We start from the raw sequence: 20,177 nt of genomic DNA on the forward strand, positions 1-20,177 counted from the left end.
AATCTTACCATACACGAAAAATGTACCCCTTGTAGATACTTGTTTTGGGTATAAGACACTATAAGTATACACATATAATATTATTGGATTATTATAAAACATAAATTATCAACGTTATTTTTATAACCACAGTAGTAAAATGTACCGACATTTACTTTTTAAAATTTATAGTCATCTATTTTTTATTATTTTTAATATTCAAATTTATAAATAGTATTTATGTAGTTACTAGTTAACCAGTAGTAGTCATATTAATGATATACTTATTCAACTTAAATTTCATATTTTATTCAACTATTTGAAAAATACTTTTTTTGTAAGTTATCAATTATTTTTAAATTTTAATTGTCATCAAATAAATACACTAAAATTATGTTGAATTGAAATTTAAAAACAAGTAGAGTATTCATTTTCTACTTATTCAACAATAGGTAATATTTAATAACCCATAAACACATTAGTTTTGAACTGTGCTATCCAATTTTTCCCATTGATGCATCATGAAATAATTTCGTTGATAAAATTTTCCAATTTCATTCATGTAGTTGATTCACGGAGGCCTATTCAATATTTTGTGTTTCTAGACCGGCCGGGATCACTTTGTTGAGCCTGCGTCATGGCCTACATTTATGTTTTTACTTGGGCTCTCGTGCCATTGATAACTTTGCCTTGCAACTATTCAACCGGGACTCTGAATACTTTTCTTTCGCACCTGTTATACCTTTTTCATTTCCATGTACTTATATATTTTAATAAATAAACGGCCAATTAAACATTCTATGTTTCTTTTCTGTAGTTAAATTTCAATATGTTTATGTATTTTATAATTACTGTTTTGATATTTATAATAATTATAAGTATCTGCGTTCACTATATAATATATATAATAAAATTTGAATAATTTTGTTTCGCAATGTAACAATATTTACTTTTTTAAATAACACAAAACTATCTTATTTTTTATTATATAGGTAATGTTTGCCTTCATTTTTTATTGGCTCGTATACGATTTTTTTTTTTATAATTTAGTATTTTAGTTTGTTATATTAATATATTATTAAATAAATATAATTGATATTTATATTGGCCAAATCTTCGTAAATTAATTATACAAATTATCATAAAATGCAATTGATTGTGTTTAAACGTTGTTCATTAATTATTATTAACTGACGTGTATTATACTTGTTGCGAACATGTGTACCATTGGCCGCTGCAAGCATTTTTATTACATTTTGCAATTTGCTGTTGTAACTGTGTATATACGTCCCATCCGGTGGACATCGGCAGTACACTCTGCAGCATACTAATCGATAACCTACTGTATAACACTATTTATTATATATACTATTTTTTAACCAGCAATGTATTTATAGGAAATTTGAATCTTAATGTCAACATTTTGTATTGAAATATTTGAGTAGGTAGGTATATGGTTTAGATAATATGATATTATAGTGCCATGCGACACACTATAACTACTATCATCGTTTTGCCACGTACTCAATGATAAAACTTTATAATTAAATTGAAATAATAAACAAGCTACTGTTTTATTAGTTAATTACTCGTAAGGAAAAATTTATATTTATATTAAACATTATACAGTCGTCGTAATGTAATCAAATTTCTTAAGTATTTATATTACGTTATACAAATATTAATATACGAGAATTACATCAACAAATTCGAGTATCTAATTGTTAAAAAAATAAATAAAACATTATCAAACAGTTCTTTAATATTTTAGTATTTACGAAATTTTAATGTAACAGTGGAAAAAAATGTTATTGTATTCAAATACCTAATAATCATAAACATAAATACCTAATAACAAAGTATTTGAATTGAATTCAGTCACTATAGTAAATCTTCTAGAAAATGTGAATTATGAAATTTTTTTTTATTTATTAATATTTTTGTTTCAACAAATTTTGTTTTTACAAGGTTTTAACAAATAAAGTTAATTTTACAGTTGTGGTTTACATTTACATGTTATTTTTGAATATATAGATGGTAAAAGATAATATATAATTTGATAATTTCTTATGTATTTTACCTATGTATATGTTATAAAATTATTATAAATAAATATAAAATATAAGCTGTAATTTTAAGGTAGTGAGTGTGTGTTTATGTTTGTTCTGATTATGACTCAGATGATCCTGATGTTGGTTCTTCAGATAAGAAGATATCTTGTGGGAGACGAGGTTTCAGTCTGGGGTTTTTTGTTCGTTTGCCGATTTCGTAGTGAACGGCTCCTTCGACTGATTTTAGTTGTTGGTGGTATGCAATTTTATGGTGTAGAAACTAAACTATAAAGTGAATTTAAGATATAAGAATAATAATATTATATAAATCAATGATTATTAAAAGTTATTTACCTATTTAGAGATTTAATTAAAAAAAAAAAAAAACAATCTATCATATAATTCATAATATTGTATTGAAAATATTGTGTTGTTTTCGAAATCGTAGTATGAATGGAGGTTTTTTATAAATGAATATAATAATAATAACCATAATATCAGAATACGCGAATCCGTTTTAATGTGCTGTATTATTTGAATGAATGAATCACAGTTAAAGGGTACTTGATGCTATTATTTAATTATTTATTTCGTACAATTGATGCTTAAATGCATTGCAAGATAAATATTAATACGTATAACACTGGTCATTAGTCATTACTCATTACGGTTACGTGCAACGGAAGTCCCAATCTGTATTTTTATTATATCATCGTACTACTCGACATCCGAAAACCCGAAATAAACGAATTTCGATACAGCCGATTAGGGTCCGTATTGCAGAGCACTACTAAATTATAATATGTTACACTATAGTAGACACACGACGACGCCGATACAACAACGGTACACGAGTTAACGAAAAATATGATTCTGTGAAATAAACCGCGACTACGCTATCGATCGCCGTGCGCACAAAATAATAACATAATGGACTGTATTTCACAAATAATAACATTAACGTAACCGTAAGAATATAATCAATAATATTAAAATAAGTCGCAATTAATGATATTGTGTTACAATTATAGTAGCATCAATCTGACGGAGAAAACGTTATCGTTCGTGAACGACGGGCGCGAATTCCGTTCGGGGCACGAACGTCTTGCACAAACGGGATAGGGGTGTACGCTTATTCTTTTTGCAACAACAACAACAACAACAACAGCAACAACAATAATAGATACAACGTCATCGTCGCGTACACAACAATATATATTACAATAATATCGCTCGTGCGTATACGTCCGCGTCGTCGTTCGTGTTTACGCGTAATAAATTGCCAATAATTATTGTTACGCAATGCGTGTTATACAATTTATTATAATATGCGTTCAAAAATAATGGCAACGCGGCGTTATCTCGCCGAACGTATTTATCCCGAAAGAAATTGCGGAGTACCGAAGCAGCAGCAGGCCTGGTAGGTTTTATTCCCCCCCCCCCGCTGGTTTGTTTTTCGTCTTTCCCTTCTAGCCGGCACCGTTTCCGCGCGTTGGCACGTGGCCCGCGGTGCCCCACTTCCGGAGTGCCGCCGTCGGTGCATTTTCCGCGGAGACGGACGGACAGCATTCGCGCGCGCGCGCGCGCCCGTCGGCTGTGCGAGCGGCTGTGGCGACGTGCGCACGCACGCACGCACGCATCACACAGGTCTGTTCGGTAATCGCGACGGCGGCGGTGGATGACCTACTTGTGATCACGCGGCCGCATAGAACGCAACTTTGCTTGCCTACACCACAATCGATATCGCAAGGGACGCGACGCAAGCGAAACCCACCCGCTAACACCGTTGCCGACGGATTCAGGATACCTAAAATAAATATCATAAAAAAAATGTTAAATAATCATTGGCAATCAACGTGGTTTAATATATTAATTAATATCTAACGTGTATTATAATAACATTTTGGATGCATTTTAAACTATAATACTGGGTTACCTTATATTATGTTTTATTGCCATATTGGAATAAACTTTTTCAATAAAATATAATATCATATTATTATTGTTATTATAAGTTATATTAAGTTTCTATATTTACCACATCACTATTGTTAGAATCGATGCTCCTCGAATACCACCCACAACCAACTTGCATCCTATGTTTTGTAAAAATAAAATATCGTTTTACGTATCTGATTTGTATAACACATTATTATTCATTGGTGCAATAGTGCTTACGGGTGTGCAGCAGAAATTATAATGTATATGTAATGACTAATGAGCCTATCCCCCAATTTATCAAATTACACCAGACAACCAACTTACAATTAGGTACTTAAAAATCAAACTGTACAATTCCGATGTAGTTTGGATAAATTGGAGGGGTTAACTTCACATATTATATTATATGAAGTGATTTCTACATTTTTATCTGAAAACAAAAGATTTGTATCAACCTTATTTTACAATTATTTTTAGATTTTTAATTGTCACTCCAAGCAACGTCAAGATAAAATTAATTTTAAGAAACTATGTAACATTTTATTCTTTATTCTTTTAATAAAAAATTTATTATACATTATTGTTGTTGATAACAACGAATATATTTTCGTTTTTATTTTATTTTTTAGTACGAAAATACGTTTGAACACTAATAATTTTGGTAATGGTCCAATATACAATCTACCAATGTGGCAATGTTAGTTAACATACCGATAAGGTTTTATTTATCTACTGGTTCTTCTATCAATATTAATGTTAGTCGACATTTAGTTTTATTAAATCAATGTGTAAACTAGACTGGTAGAAACAAAAACACTAATGTTGATTGGTTTAATCTCTGTAGAAATATACTAGTATATTATTTTTCAAAAAGAGAGAAAATGGGTGGTCATGATTGTACTGTATACTAATTGACGAATCCCTTTTTCAAGGTTAAAAGAAGTATAACCGTGGTCGATCATAATGTGCAGATCATTAGCCATTAAGTGAAATATATAATTCCAATCACAAAAATTCTAATGAAAATGAAAAAGTAAATCAAATAAGGGAAGAAGTGTGATAGAGATCATGTCGAAATTCAAAAACCGTGTTTTTGATGACTTTTTGGCCGACGTGAAAAACGTTTCACAATAATTAACTATAAAAATATAGTTATTGGCGATACTAAGAAGTGGAATAAAAAATATATGAAATTAATTTATAAGTTGGTTAAATTTTTATTTTACATTTATGATATAGGTTTTTCAAACCTACATTTCAATTCGACCGTTATATCATTAATTTTACTTAACCATCATACTAGTTTATCTAAAGTCTATAGTTTGAAGTATTTGAACCAATCGCTACTATACTTTAAAATAATGAATAAAATTATACATTTTAATATAGTTTAGTATATGGCGTGTATGACGTATGTGCGTTATAACCTGTATACTAATTACAATTGTAATGTTAAGTTTATAAAACTAGTATTCATAACAAGACTGTACAAATTTAAAAACTTAAATTTAATATTTTACTAATGTAATGCTAATCTAGCAGAAACATCTATAAGACTTTTCTAAATATTTCCCACTACTATATGAATAACGAAGTTGTACCTTATGCCTTATGATAACATTTCAATTTATGTTGGAATTGGTTTTGAAATTCTTTTAAAATTTAATCACCGCTAAAAATATATAATATTAATATTGTGAATTTATATTTAAAACATTTTCAAGCACACAGAGTCATAAACTCTATTTCGTATTCCCTGGAAAAAAAACTGTTCTGCAATTGTGTATTTCTAGACATCTCTCAAGCATTCGACCGCTTATGGCATGACGGGTTTTTTGTACAAACTTAAGAAATTCCTGCATCCCACCTACTACTTACTTATTAAATCCTATCTTAAAGATCGGCATTTTCAAATACGCTACGGTTCTGCTTTATCTGACGTAGCAGTTATCAATGCTGGTGTTCCCCAAGGGGGCATTTTGTCTCCTATTCTGTACAAAATCTTCGCTTCTGACCAACCAACTACCCCCCAACACATCAGTAGCAGACTACGCTGATGACAAATCAATAATTTCTGTTGACAATGATCCACTCATAGCGTCAAATAATCTTCAAACTCACCTTAACTCCGTGGAAAAATAGTTAACCAACTGGCGATTCAAAGTAAACCAAAGTAAATCTGTCCATACGACATTCACCCTCAAACATGCTTCCTGTCCTAGAGTTTTTCTATATGGTATACCTATCCCTTACTCCCCAAAAGTCAAATACCTCGGGCTCACTCTCGACCAAAGATTAACCTGGGCTAATCAAATCAAAATCAAAAGATTAGCATTGAATCATCGCGTCTCCGTATCCTCAAACCCTTAATAAGCAACAACTCTACCTCCATTAAAACCAAACTCCTGATCTACAAAACACTCCTTAAACCCATATGGACGTACGGACTTCAATTTTAAGAAACGCTAAAAAGTCTAACATACTAAAAATACAAATATTTCAAAATATCGCTCCCCGAAAAATAATGAATGCCCCACTCTACGTGTCTAATCATACCCTTCATACTGACACCAAACTCAAAACAATTAACGACGAAGTAAAAATATTTCATAAAAGATTCTATTCCTAACTAAATAACCACCCTAATGGACTCATAAAAAACGTGTCTACTATCCTCTCATACCTGGTAATCCCCCTAGACGCCTGAAACGTATAAGTGGTATCGTGATCTCTTAAGATAAGCTTGAAAATATTAAAAAAAAATCCATGGAAAGTGCCATCGATGGATGGCTCCTTTTATCAAATTTCTATGTCAATCTTTGTAACTCTCATCAAATATACTTATTGTGTCTAGTCTGATACAGATTGTGTATAACGTTTAAAAAAAAAAAAAATATTTAAAACATGATATAAATAGTCACTTAAATGTATGAATTCAATTTTATCTCTATAGTAATGTTTTGGGAATAAAATAAAATTGGGTAATCCCTTAACCCTTCTTTGCAGGTGACGTATAAGTATACGCAACGTACCAATTTCATTATTTAAAATTTGACAAATTTAATCCTTTGAAAGTCTCATAAGACCAATTTGCGTTATAACAAAGAACAATTGTGAAAATTAAATTGTATTTATTTTAAATGAATTTATAAAATATTAATTAGAAAACATATTTACGGATTTCGCAATTAAGTTTTCTATTCAAACTTTAAATCTATATCCTCGTTACTCAATGTTAAATTATGATACTTAGAATGTTTTTATCGTCATAATTAAGTGATTACTATAGTTATTCCCTGGTCAACACTTTAAATATTTTAAACTTCTATCTCATTTATAATGATAGCTACATATTTTTTTAACTCTAGCTATACATTTGCTTATACATGCAGCACACTAAAATAGAGGTCGTAATGTAGTATTAATATACCTATGTGTTTGTATATCGCTTTTGTGGTTAATATAGAATTTACTTTAGAAATGGTATGATGATAGATTATTCCTAAAAAATTGTTTAATCCGTTCAAATAACAAAATAATGTAAACATTACGTTGGTTGGTGTAAGTATTGTACCTACTAATTACTAAGGTACCATGCCACTATCAGTGACGGTACCTATCTAATTTATTAAGAATAATGACGTTCATGAAGTACAATACTAAACAATTTTAATACAGCAGTTTATAGATGAAATTAATATGAGTTTTGGTACATTTAGAAAAAAAAAGTTTATGATGGATAATTATGTAAATTATTTATTTTATTTTTTTATTATTGATTGGAGTACTACATTATATAGAGCCTCTTTTTTTGATATGGAGGTTTATCCCTCATAATCCTATTCATTCGGATTGGGGAGAGTGCGCTTGCTAAAGTTTTCCCCCGGTCTCTAATTAGCTTAACACGATACTAATTAATTCTATTTGGCATAATGCCAAATAGATATATCATATAATGTCATTAACTGCGTGTTTTTAATATGCACTTTTTTATGAGCTTTTACTAAGAAAATGTTATCTTTATTATTAGTTTGTTGTATGTATTTGATTGAAATAATAGTGTTAAACACTTTTGTATCATTATTAGTTATTTATTAAAAAGGAATAAACTTAGGTATTATTGTTGTTTTTTTTTTTTTTTTTGTCGTTATAGTCTATGTACAGTTGATACGCACAGAATACCATTTTCAAGTTCGTAATTTAAACGTAAAACGTACCCGTCTGTACATTTTATTACTATTTACCCTTGTCATAGATAATGAGATAAATAACCATTGATAAAACGTAATTAATTTAGTATAATTCACTTAATATTTCAACGTATTATTAAATAAAAATAATAAAGAACGATTTTAATGATTACTGATTAGTGTCATTAAACTTATTATTGTACATCAGTTAATGGAGATATGCATTTACATTAAAATAATCAATACAATAATTAATTTAAAACTTATATTTTCACTAAGTAGGTAATCTAACCTAACTTATCTCTCAAAAACAAATTATTAAAATGTTGATAGGTAGCGAAGCTTCAATCATCATGATAATTATTAATTATTATTATTATTATTATTATTATTACATGTTAATTTGTAAACTTTGTTAACTATCAATAATTTTTATGTACAGATTATGTATTAACTCTAAATATAAACCCACTAGCCACTGCAATATACATTATAATCTTGGTGACATTTGTTCACGTGACTACCAACTTGAAGACAGAAATCAAATAAAATATATAACTGTGAACTTATCTTTTATAGTTTTGGATACTTATTTTTTTCATCCACTATCGTTATTATTTATTATTAAAATAAAAATATAAATGTCTAAAATGGCATTTGATAATTAAAAAAAAAAAATCATTCATTTCGAAGTATTATTTATGAAGATATTTTATAACGTGTTTTAAATATATTTTCTCCTTTCATTTTTACAATAACTACATTTATACACATACTTACAAAAAAAATAACATAAAAGTATGGAATCTTAAATCTGGATTTAGTTATACTATATGCAGTTTACGGTAACATTGCTAATTTCATGTTCAATATTGCTTATATAATGACCGCGAATAAGCTAAAATGCTTCAAAAATAATTTATTTCACTTCTTTCTTTTCTTTCTTCCCTTACATTTTTTTTTTTTTTATTAATTATTATTATTATTATTATATAATACAATACAATACAATATTTACAGTTGATGGCTAATGGTTGTGAAGAAGTGGTTGTTAATCCAAACCAACAAGTCCGAGGTCACAGAGAACGTGGTCGTAGTGTTGGTTCAGTAGGTCCAATGCGATCAGAAAAACGATCATCTGATAAGTCACCCTACTCTAGCGGTCCTTATTTATCACCTCCTCCTCCTGATACTAGCTGGAGACGTACTCATTCAGACTCAGCTTTACACCAGAGTGTTTCGCAGAGCAGTTCTACTGAATCGTTGGCACATTTACACAGTCCTGGATCTCAGCGCAGAAGTAAGCACTTGGACTATGTTACTTTTTACTCTTTATTTTTATTTTTTATTTTTACGTGAATATACAATCTACTCTTATTATAATATATAATAAGAATATATGCTAAAAGTAACAAATATGACGTAACAATAAACATTTTTGATGAAAGGAGTCATTGATATTTTTTAATGTATTAATATTTTTTTACATTAAATCTCACGACAGATCACGAAAATACTTGCGCTTTAAGCGTCTTTAGGGATTACCCGGTATTGTTGCGGAGGCCAAATTTTTGATTAGGGAATTTCTACGAGTACTTTGGTAGTTGTGATCTTTCAAAAAAATACTTGGCTTCATTGTTTTTAACTTTAAACGTGTAGAGTTATCCTATATGGTAACATTGCTAATTTCATATTTAACATTACTTAATAATGACCGTGAATATTGACTGCAATTTGAAATGCTCCAAAAATAATTTATTACATTTCTTTTTTCTCTTCTTCCCTTTCGTTATTTTTTATAAATTATCATAATTATAATTATAAGTAATAATAATATAATATAATACTATACTATACCCATATAGAATGTAATTTGATACGCAAGGAGACGCATTTTTTAACTTTCTTATGATAATGTTTTGGAAGATGTTAATTTTATAGTATTTGAATTTTTCATCTTGCCTCAAAATAGTCATAACTATAGTCCGTATTTCTGTATTAGTCTTAGTAAAGTTTTGTACTTACGAAATTTTATACCTATGAAAGTGTATTTATTATTGCATAGTAAAGTTTTGAGCATGGCGTATAGGTGATTATTTAGAACTAATTTTTTAGTTCTAATATTTCGGCCCAAGTTATTTTTTGTTTGTGTGTTAGACCAAGATATTGAACATAGAGAGAATTTAGAGAATACGTTCCTGTGGGATACTATAAAGATAATGTACATTAGTACACGGAGCAAGTCTCAATTTTTTTTGGCAAAATTTAAAATTCCATTTAGTTAACTAATTTTCCATACGATCAAGGAGATTTTGCAGATTTATTGAGGAAGTGAGAGGATCATTGTTGATAAAAATTATTGTTTCATCATCAATGTAATCAACTGTTGATGTATTAAGAGTAGTTAGATTAGTTAGAAACAAAAACGTTGTGTATAATATGGGATTAAATTTCGCCTTGAGGGAACACCATAGTTATTAACTACTCGTTCAGAGGGTGTAAATTTGCAAGTGATGTTCTTAGAGATAAAATTTTATAATTAAGTAGTAAGCAGGCAGAGTGAGTTTTTGAACCTATATTACGTATATAGAAGGCAATCGTGCCACGTGCGATAAAAACTTGTAAGATGTTTAAAAATGTATATATATATATATATATACAGTATAATTTATTTTCAGTCGAATGAGAGCACAAAAATCGAATAGGGTATCAAGCAGCACGTAATTTTTTATAATGATGGGTAGTATACATTTAAGAAATAATTTTTCAAGTATTACACACAAGCCAACATAAAGTTTATTGAGTTTCTCAACATTAAAGTAAACGTAGAAATGTACATAATATAAACAAAATAAACTGTCATTTAAACACTGTTTAAATATGAAAGCTATTAAAGTGCGTACGTATAATAGACAACTTCCACCGCGAGACTTACTTTTTACTCTTAACAATAAATTCACTAAAACTTTTTAAAATTTGTTTTATTTAGCGTTAATTGATAACCAGCAGTATGATAAGAAAAGATACTTATCAACATCGCCGGATAAAAGACCTAGGTCTTGCTGTGACGTACCTAGAGTTCCTGGAATTCAGTAAGCCATTATTTTTTAATCTCTTACTAAAATTTTTACTATGAATTTTTCTAGTGTTTTTACCACTCAACAAGAACCAGGCGTTGTTCAAATACCCATTGGCAACAATACTGGTTCATTACCTGACCTCACTAATTTTCAGTTTTCTCAGCCAATCCACGCTCCTCTTGATCAGGATGACCAGTATAATTTATCATCTCCTTATAATAGCAACGTAAGATCATTATTATACTATTATTATTTGTTTTTTTTTAATTTCCTTTTAGCACATTTAATACTAACCACATCCATAAAAAATTAACAATTTAGATCTTTTAATAAATAAATTAAGGAAAATTGATTTCCTTGATAGTATGTGATTAGATTAGATGGTTGTTTCAGCAGAGCCCACTAACAACAGATGGTTGTAGTCCTCAAGGTTCTCAAGGCTCTCAAGGTACTCCGAGCCAGAGTCCAAGTGTTCTATCCCCAGTATCAATTAACAGCCGTACACCACCTACACGATTTTCATTTACAAGTTCGCCACCACCTGATTCTCCTAATCAAACTACCTTGGTCACTTGTGACATTGTGTTACCAGTGAGTTTTCTTCAGAAAGTTTCATCCCAAATAGATTTCATGACATTTTCATTTTCTGTTATGTAGATTAATTGCTTGAGTTATTTTTTGTAGCCAAAATCTAGTATGCACGTTTGATGCGTTTAAACCTTACCAAATATTTATAAAAAGTATTCTTTGATTTATTTCTCTTTATTTTTGAAAGTTAGAGTTGTTTACATACATATAAATATATCTTGTCCTTAAATTTTATTAATTTTTTTCTTATGTTATTGCTAGCTTGTTTTTTCAATGCATGGTTTCACAACATTTTATCAATTTTGCACTATTTAGTGAAGGAATATAAGCATAATATTTGTTTTCTCTTTTACCCACACAGGACGTAGCAAATTTGTATTTAAAACTAAGTTTGTGTTGTTAGATTTAGTATTAGAGTAAAATGATCTATTATCAAACTTAAAGTTAAGAACTATAAAATGTTGGTTTCTTACAATATTTCAATTTTAATACGAGCTATAAATATGTAAAACATTACAATCTCTATTTATTATTGAAATATTGTTAAAAACCAACTTAAGAATACATATATGCTTTTAAATTTAAATTTGATAATAGATCAATTCGCACTAATATTAAATTGAACAATACAAAGTGAGCCATAATGAATGTAAATTTACTATGTTCTGCATAGGTCAGAGAGAAAAATCAAATAATATGCTGACTTCCTGACAGTTGTATTTTAAAAGTATATGTATAATAAAACATAATAAATAGAAGTTTTGCTTTGTAACTAATTTATCTTCTATCTATTAAGTATTATTTAGATATTTGATTATTCATTTTAAGTACATTGATATGATTGCAGAATCACCTTAGTGTTCCTTACTTTATGAACCATAGGTTACAACGCACATGTAAGGTTAGTTGCACGCAATTTAATTATTTTTTTTTTTTTACAATATATACCCAATAGTTTTAATACCTTTTTTATGTGTTGTGTATATTTGTCTATTTCATTTATTTTTTGCTTACAAACTTAAAATGACTGCCTGTATTTCACTTTATTAGACAAAACAAATTAAGCACACTTAAAAATGTGTTTAGTATGATTAATTTTATAAATTTGTTTTTTACAGGGATTTACTGTAGATAATAGTCCAGGGAATGGTAATTCAGGAGATAACTGCAATAATAACAGAAAAATGCAAATATTAGGCCAAAATTCAAATATGAACTGTGTAACTGGCCAAATGAATGGTATAAAAATGAACCCTGTACAAACAGTTATGTATCAGCATATTCCATTGTCACCAGCACAACAACAAACTCACCAGTCGTGTAGTATTGTTAATGGCCAAACTGAAATAAATTCCTCGCATGTAAGTTTTATTAATGTAATCATTATATATTTATATATAATACTAATATTTCTATTGTAATTTTAGTTAAACATAGGAAATTCCCAACTTAACAATATAAACACCTTAGGCTCATATAGAAATCAACAATCTAATAGGCCAAGTCCACAATCATCTCCAGGACTTACAATTCAAGTATGTATATTATTATTTTTAGTTTAGGTAAGCAATATATAATGTTTAACATTTAAGTATCAAACCTAACTAAATTATTTAAAAGTCTTTGGAGTGTATACTCCAAGTTTAATTCAACTATTTGAGTTTTTATAGTAAAACTCAAATTTTTAGAATGTTTTATTCTATTTAAAACAGTGTAATACATAGATAAACAAAATTATGGTTTTATCGGTTAATATGTTAACTATTCATAATATCCAAGTACAAAATTTAAACAAAAATATATAAATTTCTAAACACTTAATTTTCTAATAAAATACTAGATACACTATATTACTAATAGTAAAATAAATTACATTAATAGCAATAATATCCCGAAACATACTTCACAAATATTAGTCATTAATCATTATAGTTAAATAATAAAAAATAAAGTTAAAATGTAAAATAATTCAATGATGTAAATTAATAGACTAAGTATATAATTTTCTAAAAATTTAGAAAAACATTTTTATAAATAAAAAATTTTATTTTATTTTTGTAAAATGATTCAATGACGTAAATTATTTTCTAATAAAATTAGCAATAGCATTTAAAAAATTTGGAATATTCCTACTATTATCTCTGTGTATTCATCATAGAGATATTTTAATTTTTTATCTGTAATAGTTCAATGGTACCCAGTTTACTCTGTAAAATTTTAGTTTTATCTGCTGCATTTTCATGTTGCATATTTTATTTTTTTTATTATTATAGCTTTCAACGAAAATTAAAAGCTTAACTCAAGGGAAAATTGGGGAGAGATTTCAGCTTGAGAGAATACAAAAGTATCAAATATGAACAAAATCAATTCACAAATATTATCTTTTTATTTCAAAAAAAAAAAAAAAATTTCTAATAATAAATATTTGAGTTAATTTTTATTAGAAAATATAATGTAAAATATAGTTTTATCGTTTAAGTTTATTGATGTTTTAAAATGTTTATGTTTATTTATAAAAACTTTTTTTTTAATTTTTAAATTTAGATATTTTAACTATTGGATATTTTGATCTAAATTTGATTTTAACATTACAAAACTAAACAAATTAGGCCCCTATCAAATTAATTTTTTGTTAAATAGAACCTTATCAGTCAAACCTTGAAACACATAATATGTATTTATTTTTTTCTTTAGACGTTCTATTCATCAACATTCTTATTTCTTAGTATCACTTTGATATCTATTATCTTTTATTATTAATAATTATGAAGTTACGCATACTTATCATAAAAAACCTTATTTTGAAATTCTCAGTAAGTTAGTCTATACTTTATTATTTCTTTAATTTTCACTTACTGTTACTTTAGAAAATGCCTGTTTATGGTTATAAATTTATGACCAATTATTTTATGATAAACCAATGATTACTACCAATCCTCTCCATATAGTCACATATGATTCTCAAAAGTCTTGAATGTAGTCCAAGTTACTTTTTTAATCTTAACATAATTATCAATTGTAAATTACAACTTTATAAAATAACAGTAACGTAAACTTTAATATTATTAACTGAATAAATTTATTTTATATTATTCATAATAAACTTATATTAAACTTATATTACTATATACATAAGCATTTGTAGAATTTATATTTTTATTAATAATAATTTATATTATGTTATTAACTTTTTTTTTATTTTTATTTTTAGTATGGAAGTTCCAGTCCATTATGCGGAAGTCCACAGAGTCCATCCTCGCCTAGCAATTCTTCTGTTAGTAGCACTAATCAACATCAAAACTATCAAACGCACAAAGATTTTTATTCAAATCTGACACAAACTAACAATCTTCAACACCACTTTGAAAATTTCTCTATGGTAAGCAACAACTTAAGATATTTTATACAGTAGCTTCATACTAATAATAAACCATAAACATTTTTATATAATAAATCAAATAAATTATCTAAATATTTTAAAACAACTCTTTTTAAACTACTGTTAAAGAATTTAAATTTGTTAATTAGTATAATTGATTATAATTGATTTTGGTTTATGCTTATATTAATAAAGGATATGATGGTAAGTAAAATTAATTTTTTTTTCCTTTTTAAATGCTTATAATAAACTTATCATATGTCACAAAAATGGTTGTTACCAGTGGTCACGTTTTCTTATTATAAATAACTGATCAGTGATTACTTTAAACTCTAAAGTCTAGACTTGGTTCATCAATGTAATTTGTTTTCAATATTGTATTTTGTTCAGTTCTGTTTTATTTTAAATTTTTAATACAATGTAATACCTAATAATTCTGACAAGTTCATTCTTGAATTATATATTTAAATTCTTTATAATAACTAATTTTCATTAAAATGTTTATAAACTATTGAAAAAGGTGAAATGTTGAATTTATAATATATTTCTTACAAGTTTTTTACTGAATATTTTAAACAAAAATTATATATTTAGTCAAGAAGGGTGGCTAAACTACAGCTCGTATCTTATCGTAAAATACAAAACATTTAAAAAAAAATATGTTTTTCAATATGAATTTATGTATTAAAAGAAGTATAATATTTTATTAAATTACAATTTATAAAAAAATATAGTGTTTTTGATATAATATTTAAATATATATATTTTTTTTTTAATTATTAATTAATATCTTACATTGTTTTGCATTCCACACAATTTATTACATTTAATATGATCTTTTTTTTCCATTTCGGCTCTTCCATATTAATATATTGTGTGGCTCTCGAGTCTCTTCTCGCTGGCCACCGCTGTAATAGGTTTATAAGTTAAAAAGTTAATAATTGTAATAAGTGAAAATCTTGAGTGGAGGACACACTATATTTTGGGTTAAGAGATAATAGTCCCACTATACCATTCTTTTATACATATACAGTAAATTCCGCTTAATGTAGGCATGTTGGAACCAGCCCTATTTGCACACATTAAGCTGTTGCCCATAAAAACCGAAATTAGTTCAAAAAAAAAAATTATATCAAAAAAAGTTTTTATTTTGCTCGCATGAATCATACAATTGAAAAAAATGTTAAATTACTAAATAAAATTACTTTTTGGATGTGGAAGGTATACAAAAATTGTAATTGCTCGTTATCTAAGCTGTTTATTATGGATCTAGTTTACAAAAGTGGCACATGCTTCAAGCTTATCAAATAGACTACCCTCATTACCCTCTTATGTATATTCTAACACTATGATTAAATAAAAATTGCTTACTTAAACCGAACTAAGTGCTCAAATTAGGAGGATGCCTTTATTAACCAATATCCACATTATACAGAATCCACTGTGTATAGTATTTCGTTAATATAGGTTTCAGAGATAGATTGAAAAAAATTTTTAATAGGATATTTAATCAGAAATAGCTTTAACATTACTGCAAGATTATATTGTAACAATTACTGTTTTCATATTAAAGTTAGATTTCTTTAGGGTCATGATTTTAAGGGTTGACTTAATATATCAATTGATACTTTGATTATTAAAAAGTTATTTGTAATTTGTTTAAGTTCGATTTCTTAACAGACCCTTAATCTAAATCTTGTAAGCACAAATTAATTTTAACAAAAACTTGTTTAGTTAGTTTTGTATAGTATGTTAATTTTAAATAAAGGGAGTATTAAAAGGCAGGAATTTAATTTAAATTTAGTGATATATATCTGATACGTCCATATTAGTCTTTAATTAAAGTGAACTCTGACTTTTTTTAAGACGGAATAATAACAATTACAATTTTTATATGTAATCTAATGATTTTATTTTTCCTCAAATATTCAATTGATGTATAAATTATAAATTTATATTTGTATAAATAGCTCAATTAATATTTTCATTTAAATTTATTTTATGAATTACTAAAATTCAAAAAATTCAAAATAAAAATTATTGAATTAAAATATGTTCTCATGTAACAATTATGAAATAAATGTACAATATTAAAATTTATATTCAAATACCACTAGACTTGCTTTACTTTAAATATCAAACAGTTAATTGTATTTTGGTTCCGTTATCATAAAGCTGGACTGGAATCAGGTGATGCAATCGCTTAAAGATTCAAATCCATCAGCTTGGATAACTGCCCAAATCCAGGTAAAATGGTCAAAAATAGATTGTAAAATGTATACCTTATATAGTTATACGGTACACATTTTTTTTCTAGTTACTTATCAATAAAAAAAATTAAGGGTTGTTGTAGTAGGTACATTTTATATCTATTGTGTATATAATATTATATTCTAATGTTTATCTTAGATAACTGCATGTCTATTGATAATTATATAAATTATTTTACAGTTATTGAAATCCTATTTAAAAACAAACTAAATTTAATTGTTTTATTTATTTATGTTTTTGATTAGCTTGATAGTCCTTTGTCTACAGGATTAGAATACATGGGCTCTCCAACTAATACATACTTGCAACAGGTAATTATGTACATTGTACATATATTTATAAAATAATATATTTACATATATTTACTATTGGCCTAGATACTTATATAATATTTTTTTAGACTGAAGAATATGTAAATTCAGAAATGACAGCTGATATGGGATATTTTAGCACTTCACCATCACAGTCTCTTCAATTTCCCAACCAGACTCATACAACACCTAATACTCCTTCCAGTATTCCCGACATAATACTTACAGGTAATTATATTTACTATTAATATTCATAACTTAGACTGAGATTTTTAGTGGAATTTATCTCAGATAATTAAATAATTTTAATTTTTTATTGGATGAATAAAAAAAAAAAATTGTGTTTGGTAATTTTTAAAATAAAAAAATATATATAAAAAAACTGAATAAACTTTAAATATAAAATCCAAACTCATTGTACACTTCCACTATTTTATATCCAGCTGTTCTCAACTTTTAATATGTAGATTTAAATTAACCAAGTAATTAGTAAGAGTTGCATTTATAGTAAAAATATGTTATAAAATAAAGTTACTAATAAAAATAAACTTTTTGTTACAACTAAATATTAAAAGTATAGTTTAACACTAACTAATCAGAAAATCACAAAAAAAATATGATTAAATAGTCTAAAAAAACTTCAACAGTTTACATTACAATATCTTTGCTTAAAATCAGTAATTGATTAATTAATTTGAAACAAAAAAACTGATAAAACTAATATTTATCATTATAACCTAACCTAACCTTTGTTTTATGTAGATTTTTCTAATGGAGATCAATTAGATAACCAAAATGATTTTGTGAAAGAATTAAATTCCACAAATGCATTTGATGCAGACTTCTTCGCCACTGAAGACAGCATTAGGCAGGGTCTTGTTGATCAGATTGATCTAGATCACTTGGAACATTTACAAATGTTAGCTGAACCAATCAACAATGAATCAACTAACAATGATCACAATCGTCACTTTCAAATGTAATTAATTATATTGACATTTTTTATTCTTTTTTTTTTTATCTGTGATTAATTGATGATATATATCCTTAGGATTGGATAGTAATAGTTATTATTTTTATTACACAAAAGTGCCAGAACGTTTTGATTATAACTAAGCTGTTGTAATTTTTCTTGCTATTTTCTTTTTTCAGTGCCAAAGACTTAAATTTATACTTTTTTCTTAGTACATTAAATTTGTGTTGTTTTTTTATGTAGTTACCATCCGATATTCTAATCATCGTTGCATTTTATAATTAATAATATACCTTTTTCATATTTCAGAATTCTTTTTATAATTATATTAAAATAATGTATTGCACAAATTTAAATATCCTTAGCTGCCGAATCACAAGTTTAGAACCTATGGTGCATATATTGTAAGATTAATATGACAAATATGTATTTTTTATACAGTATATATTTAAAACTTAATTATAATATAATATTAATAAGTTCCCTTTCCCACCCTTAATTGTTTTTGTAATATAACTTTTTTTTATTAATAAAATATTAAATTTTAAAATTAAAAGACAATGTTCAATTAAATTAAAAGATCTCGTGTTAGATGTATTTTTATTAATATTTTATGTGTATATACATACATACATACATACATACATACATACATACATATATTTATATTATATTATACATAAATATGCACACAAATATATATACATATACATATTGTATGTATGTATGTATTTAAGTATGTATAATATAATATAAATGTATGCGTGTAATAATTTGTTTAAGCCTTTCCATGGCAAATATGGTATGCATGTTTATAATTGTGTTCGTTTAAATGTGCCTTTTAATTTTTATTTTTAAAATTTAACTCAAAATGAATGTTGAAATTAATAAAAAACAATTATCATTATTTACTCATATATCTAAAATGTGAGAATAATATTAAATCTCAAACTAAAATTTAACTAAAAATATTGGATGTTATAGAATAAATTTAGGAAAATTTGTTCTTTATTTAAAATTATATTTTCTTTCAGTTTATAAACCATGTATATTTTTCCCTGCAAATCAAGTAATGATATTTTTCTTTGCTACTAAAGACTTAGTAATGTTATTCAAACATTTTTAATTTTGCTCTTATTTGAATAGATTTATTTTAGATTAAAAAAAAATAAATACTTAGTTATCATTTGTAAATATTTGTACAACATGTTTGTACATATTTATTATGTTAATTGGTTAGGTAAAGTATTTGGAACTCTATCAGGCTTTTTTTTTTATAATATTTATTATTACATATTTTGTGTATAAAGACCATTAATAATATATATCATTTATTTATAATAAAACATTAAACTATCATTCACATTTTAAATTCATTGCTTATTAATTATCCTAAATGTTTGATGTTTTGAAT

The 20,177-nt window shown here is 26.6% G+C and overlaps 1 protein-coding gene across 5 annotated transcripts in view; it reads left to right on the top strand.

Moving 5' to 3' along the window:
* Positions 1-19,250, top strand: part of LOC112593605 (CREB-regulated transcription coactivator 1-like) — a 32,854-nt gene extending 13,604 nt beyond the window's left edge. The window contains exons 2-14 of one of the 5 annotated variants that reach the window (XM_025338084.1): positions 9,182-9,461; positions 11,151-11,253; positions 11,308-11,467; positions 11,638-11,832; positions 12,677-12,730; positions 12,948-13,190; positions 13,257-13,364; positions 15,041-15,208; positions 15,404-15,412; positions 17,384-17,455; positions 17,725-17,790; positions 17,880-18,018; positions 18,553-19,250. In XM_025338084.1, the coding sequence (XP_025193869.1) occupies positions 9,182-9,461; positions 11,151-11,253; positions 11,308-11,467; positions 11,638-11,832; positions 12,677-12,730; positions 12,948-13,190; positions 13,257-13,364; positions 15,041-15,208; positions 15,404-15,412; positions 17,384-17,455; positions 17,725-17,790; positions 17,880-18,018; positions 18,553-18,773 (1,818 nt within the window). In that variant the 3' untranslated portion in view covers positions 18,774-19,250. The remainder of the gene's footprint in view (positions 1-9,181; positions 9,462-11,150; positions 11,254-11,307; positions 11,468-11,637; positions 11,833-12,676; positions 12,731-12,947; positions 13,191-13,256; positions 13,365-15,040; positions 15,209-15,403; positions 15,413-17,383; positions 17,456-17,724; positions 17,791-17,879; positions 18,019-18,552) is intronic. The other 4 variants (XM_025338085.1, XM_025338087.1, XM_025338086.1 and 1 more) reach the window with 4 other exon arrangements.
* Positions 19,251-20,177: the final 927 nt, after the last annotated feature.

Source organism: Melanaphis sacchari, unplaced genomic scaffold, assembly GCF_002803265.2.
Source record: "Melanaphis sacchari strain LSU unplaced genomic scaffold, SCAv2.0 Contig20_pilon_pilon, whole genome shotgun sequence".
Classification (NCBI taxonomy): Eukaryota; Metazoa; Arthropoda; class Insecta; order Hemiptera; family Aphididae; genus Melanaphis; species Melanaphis sacchari.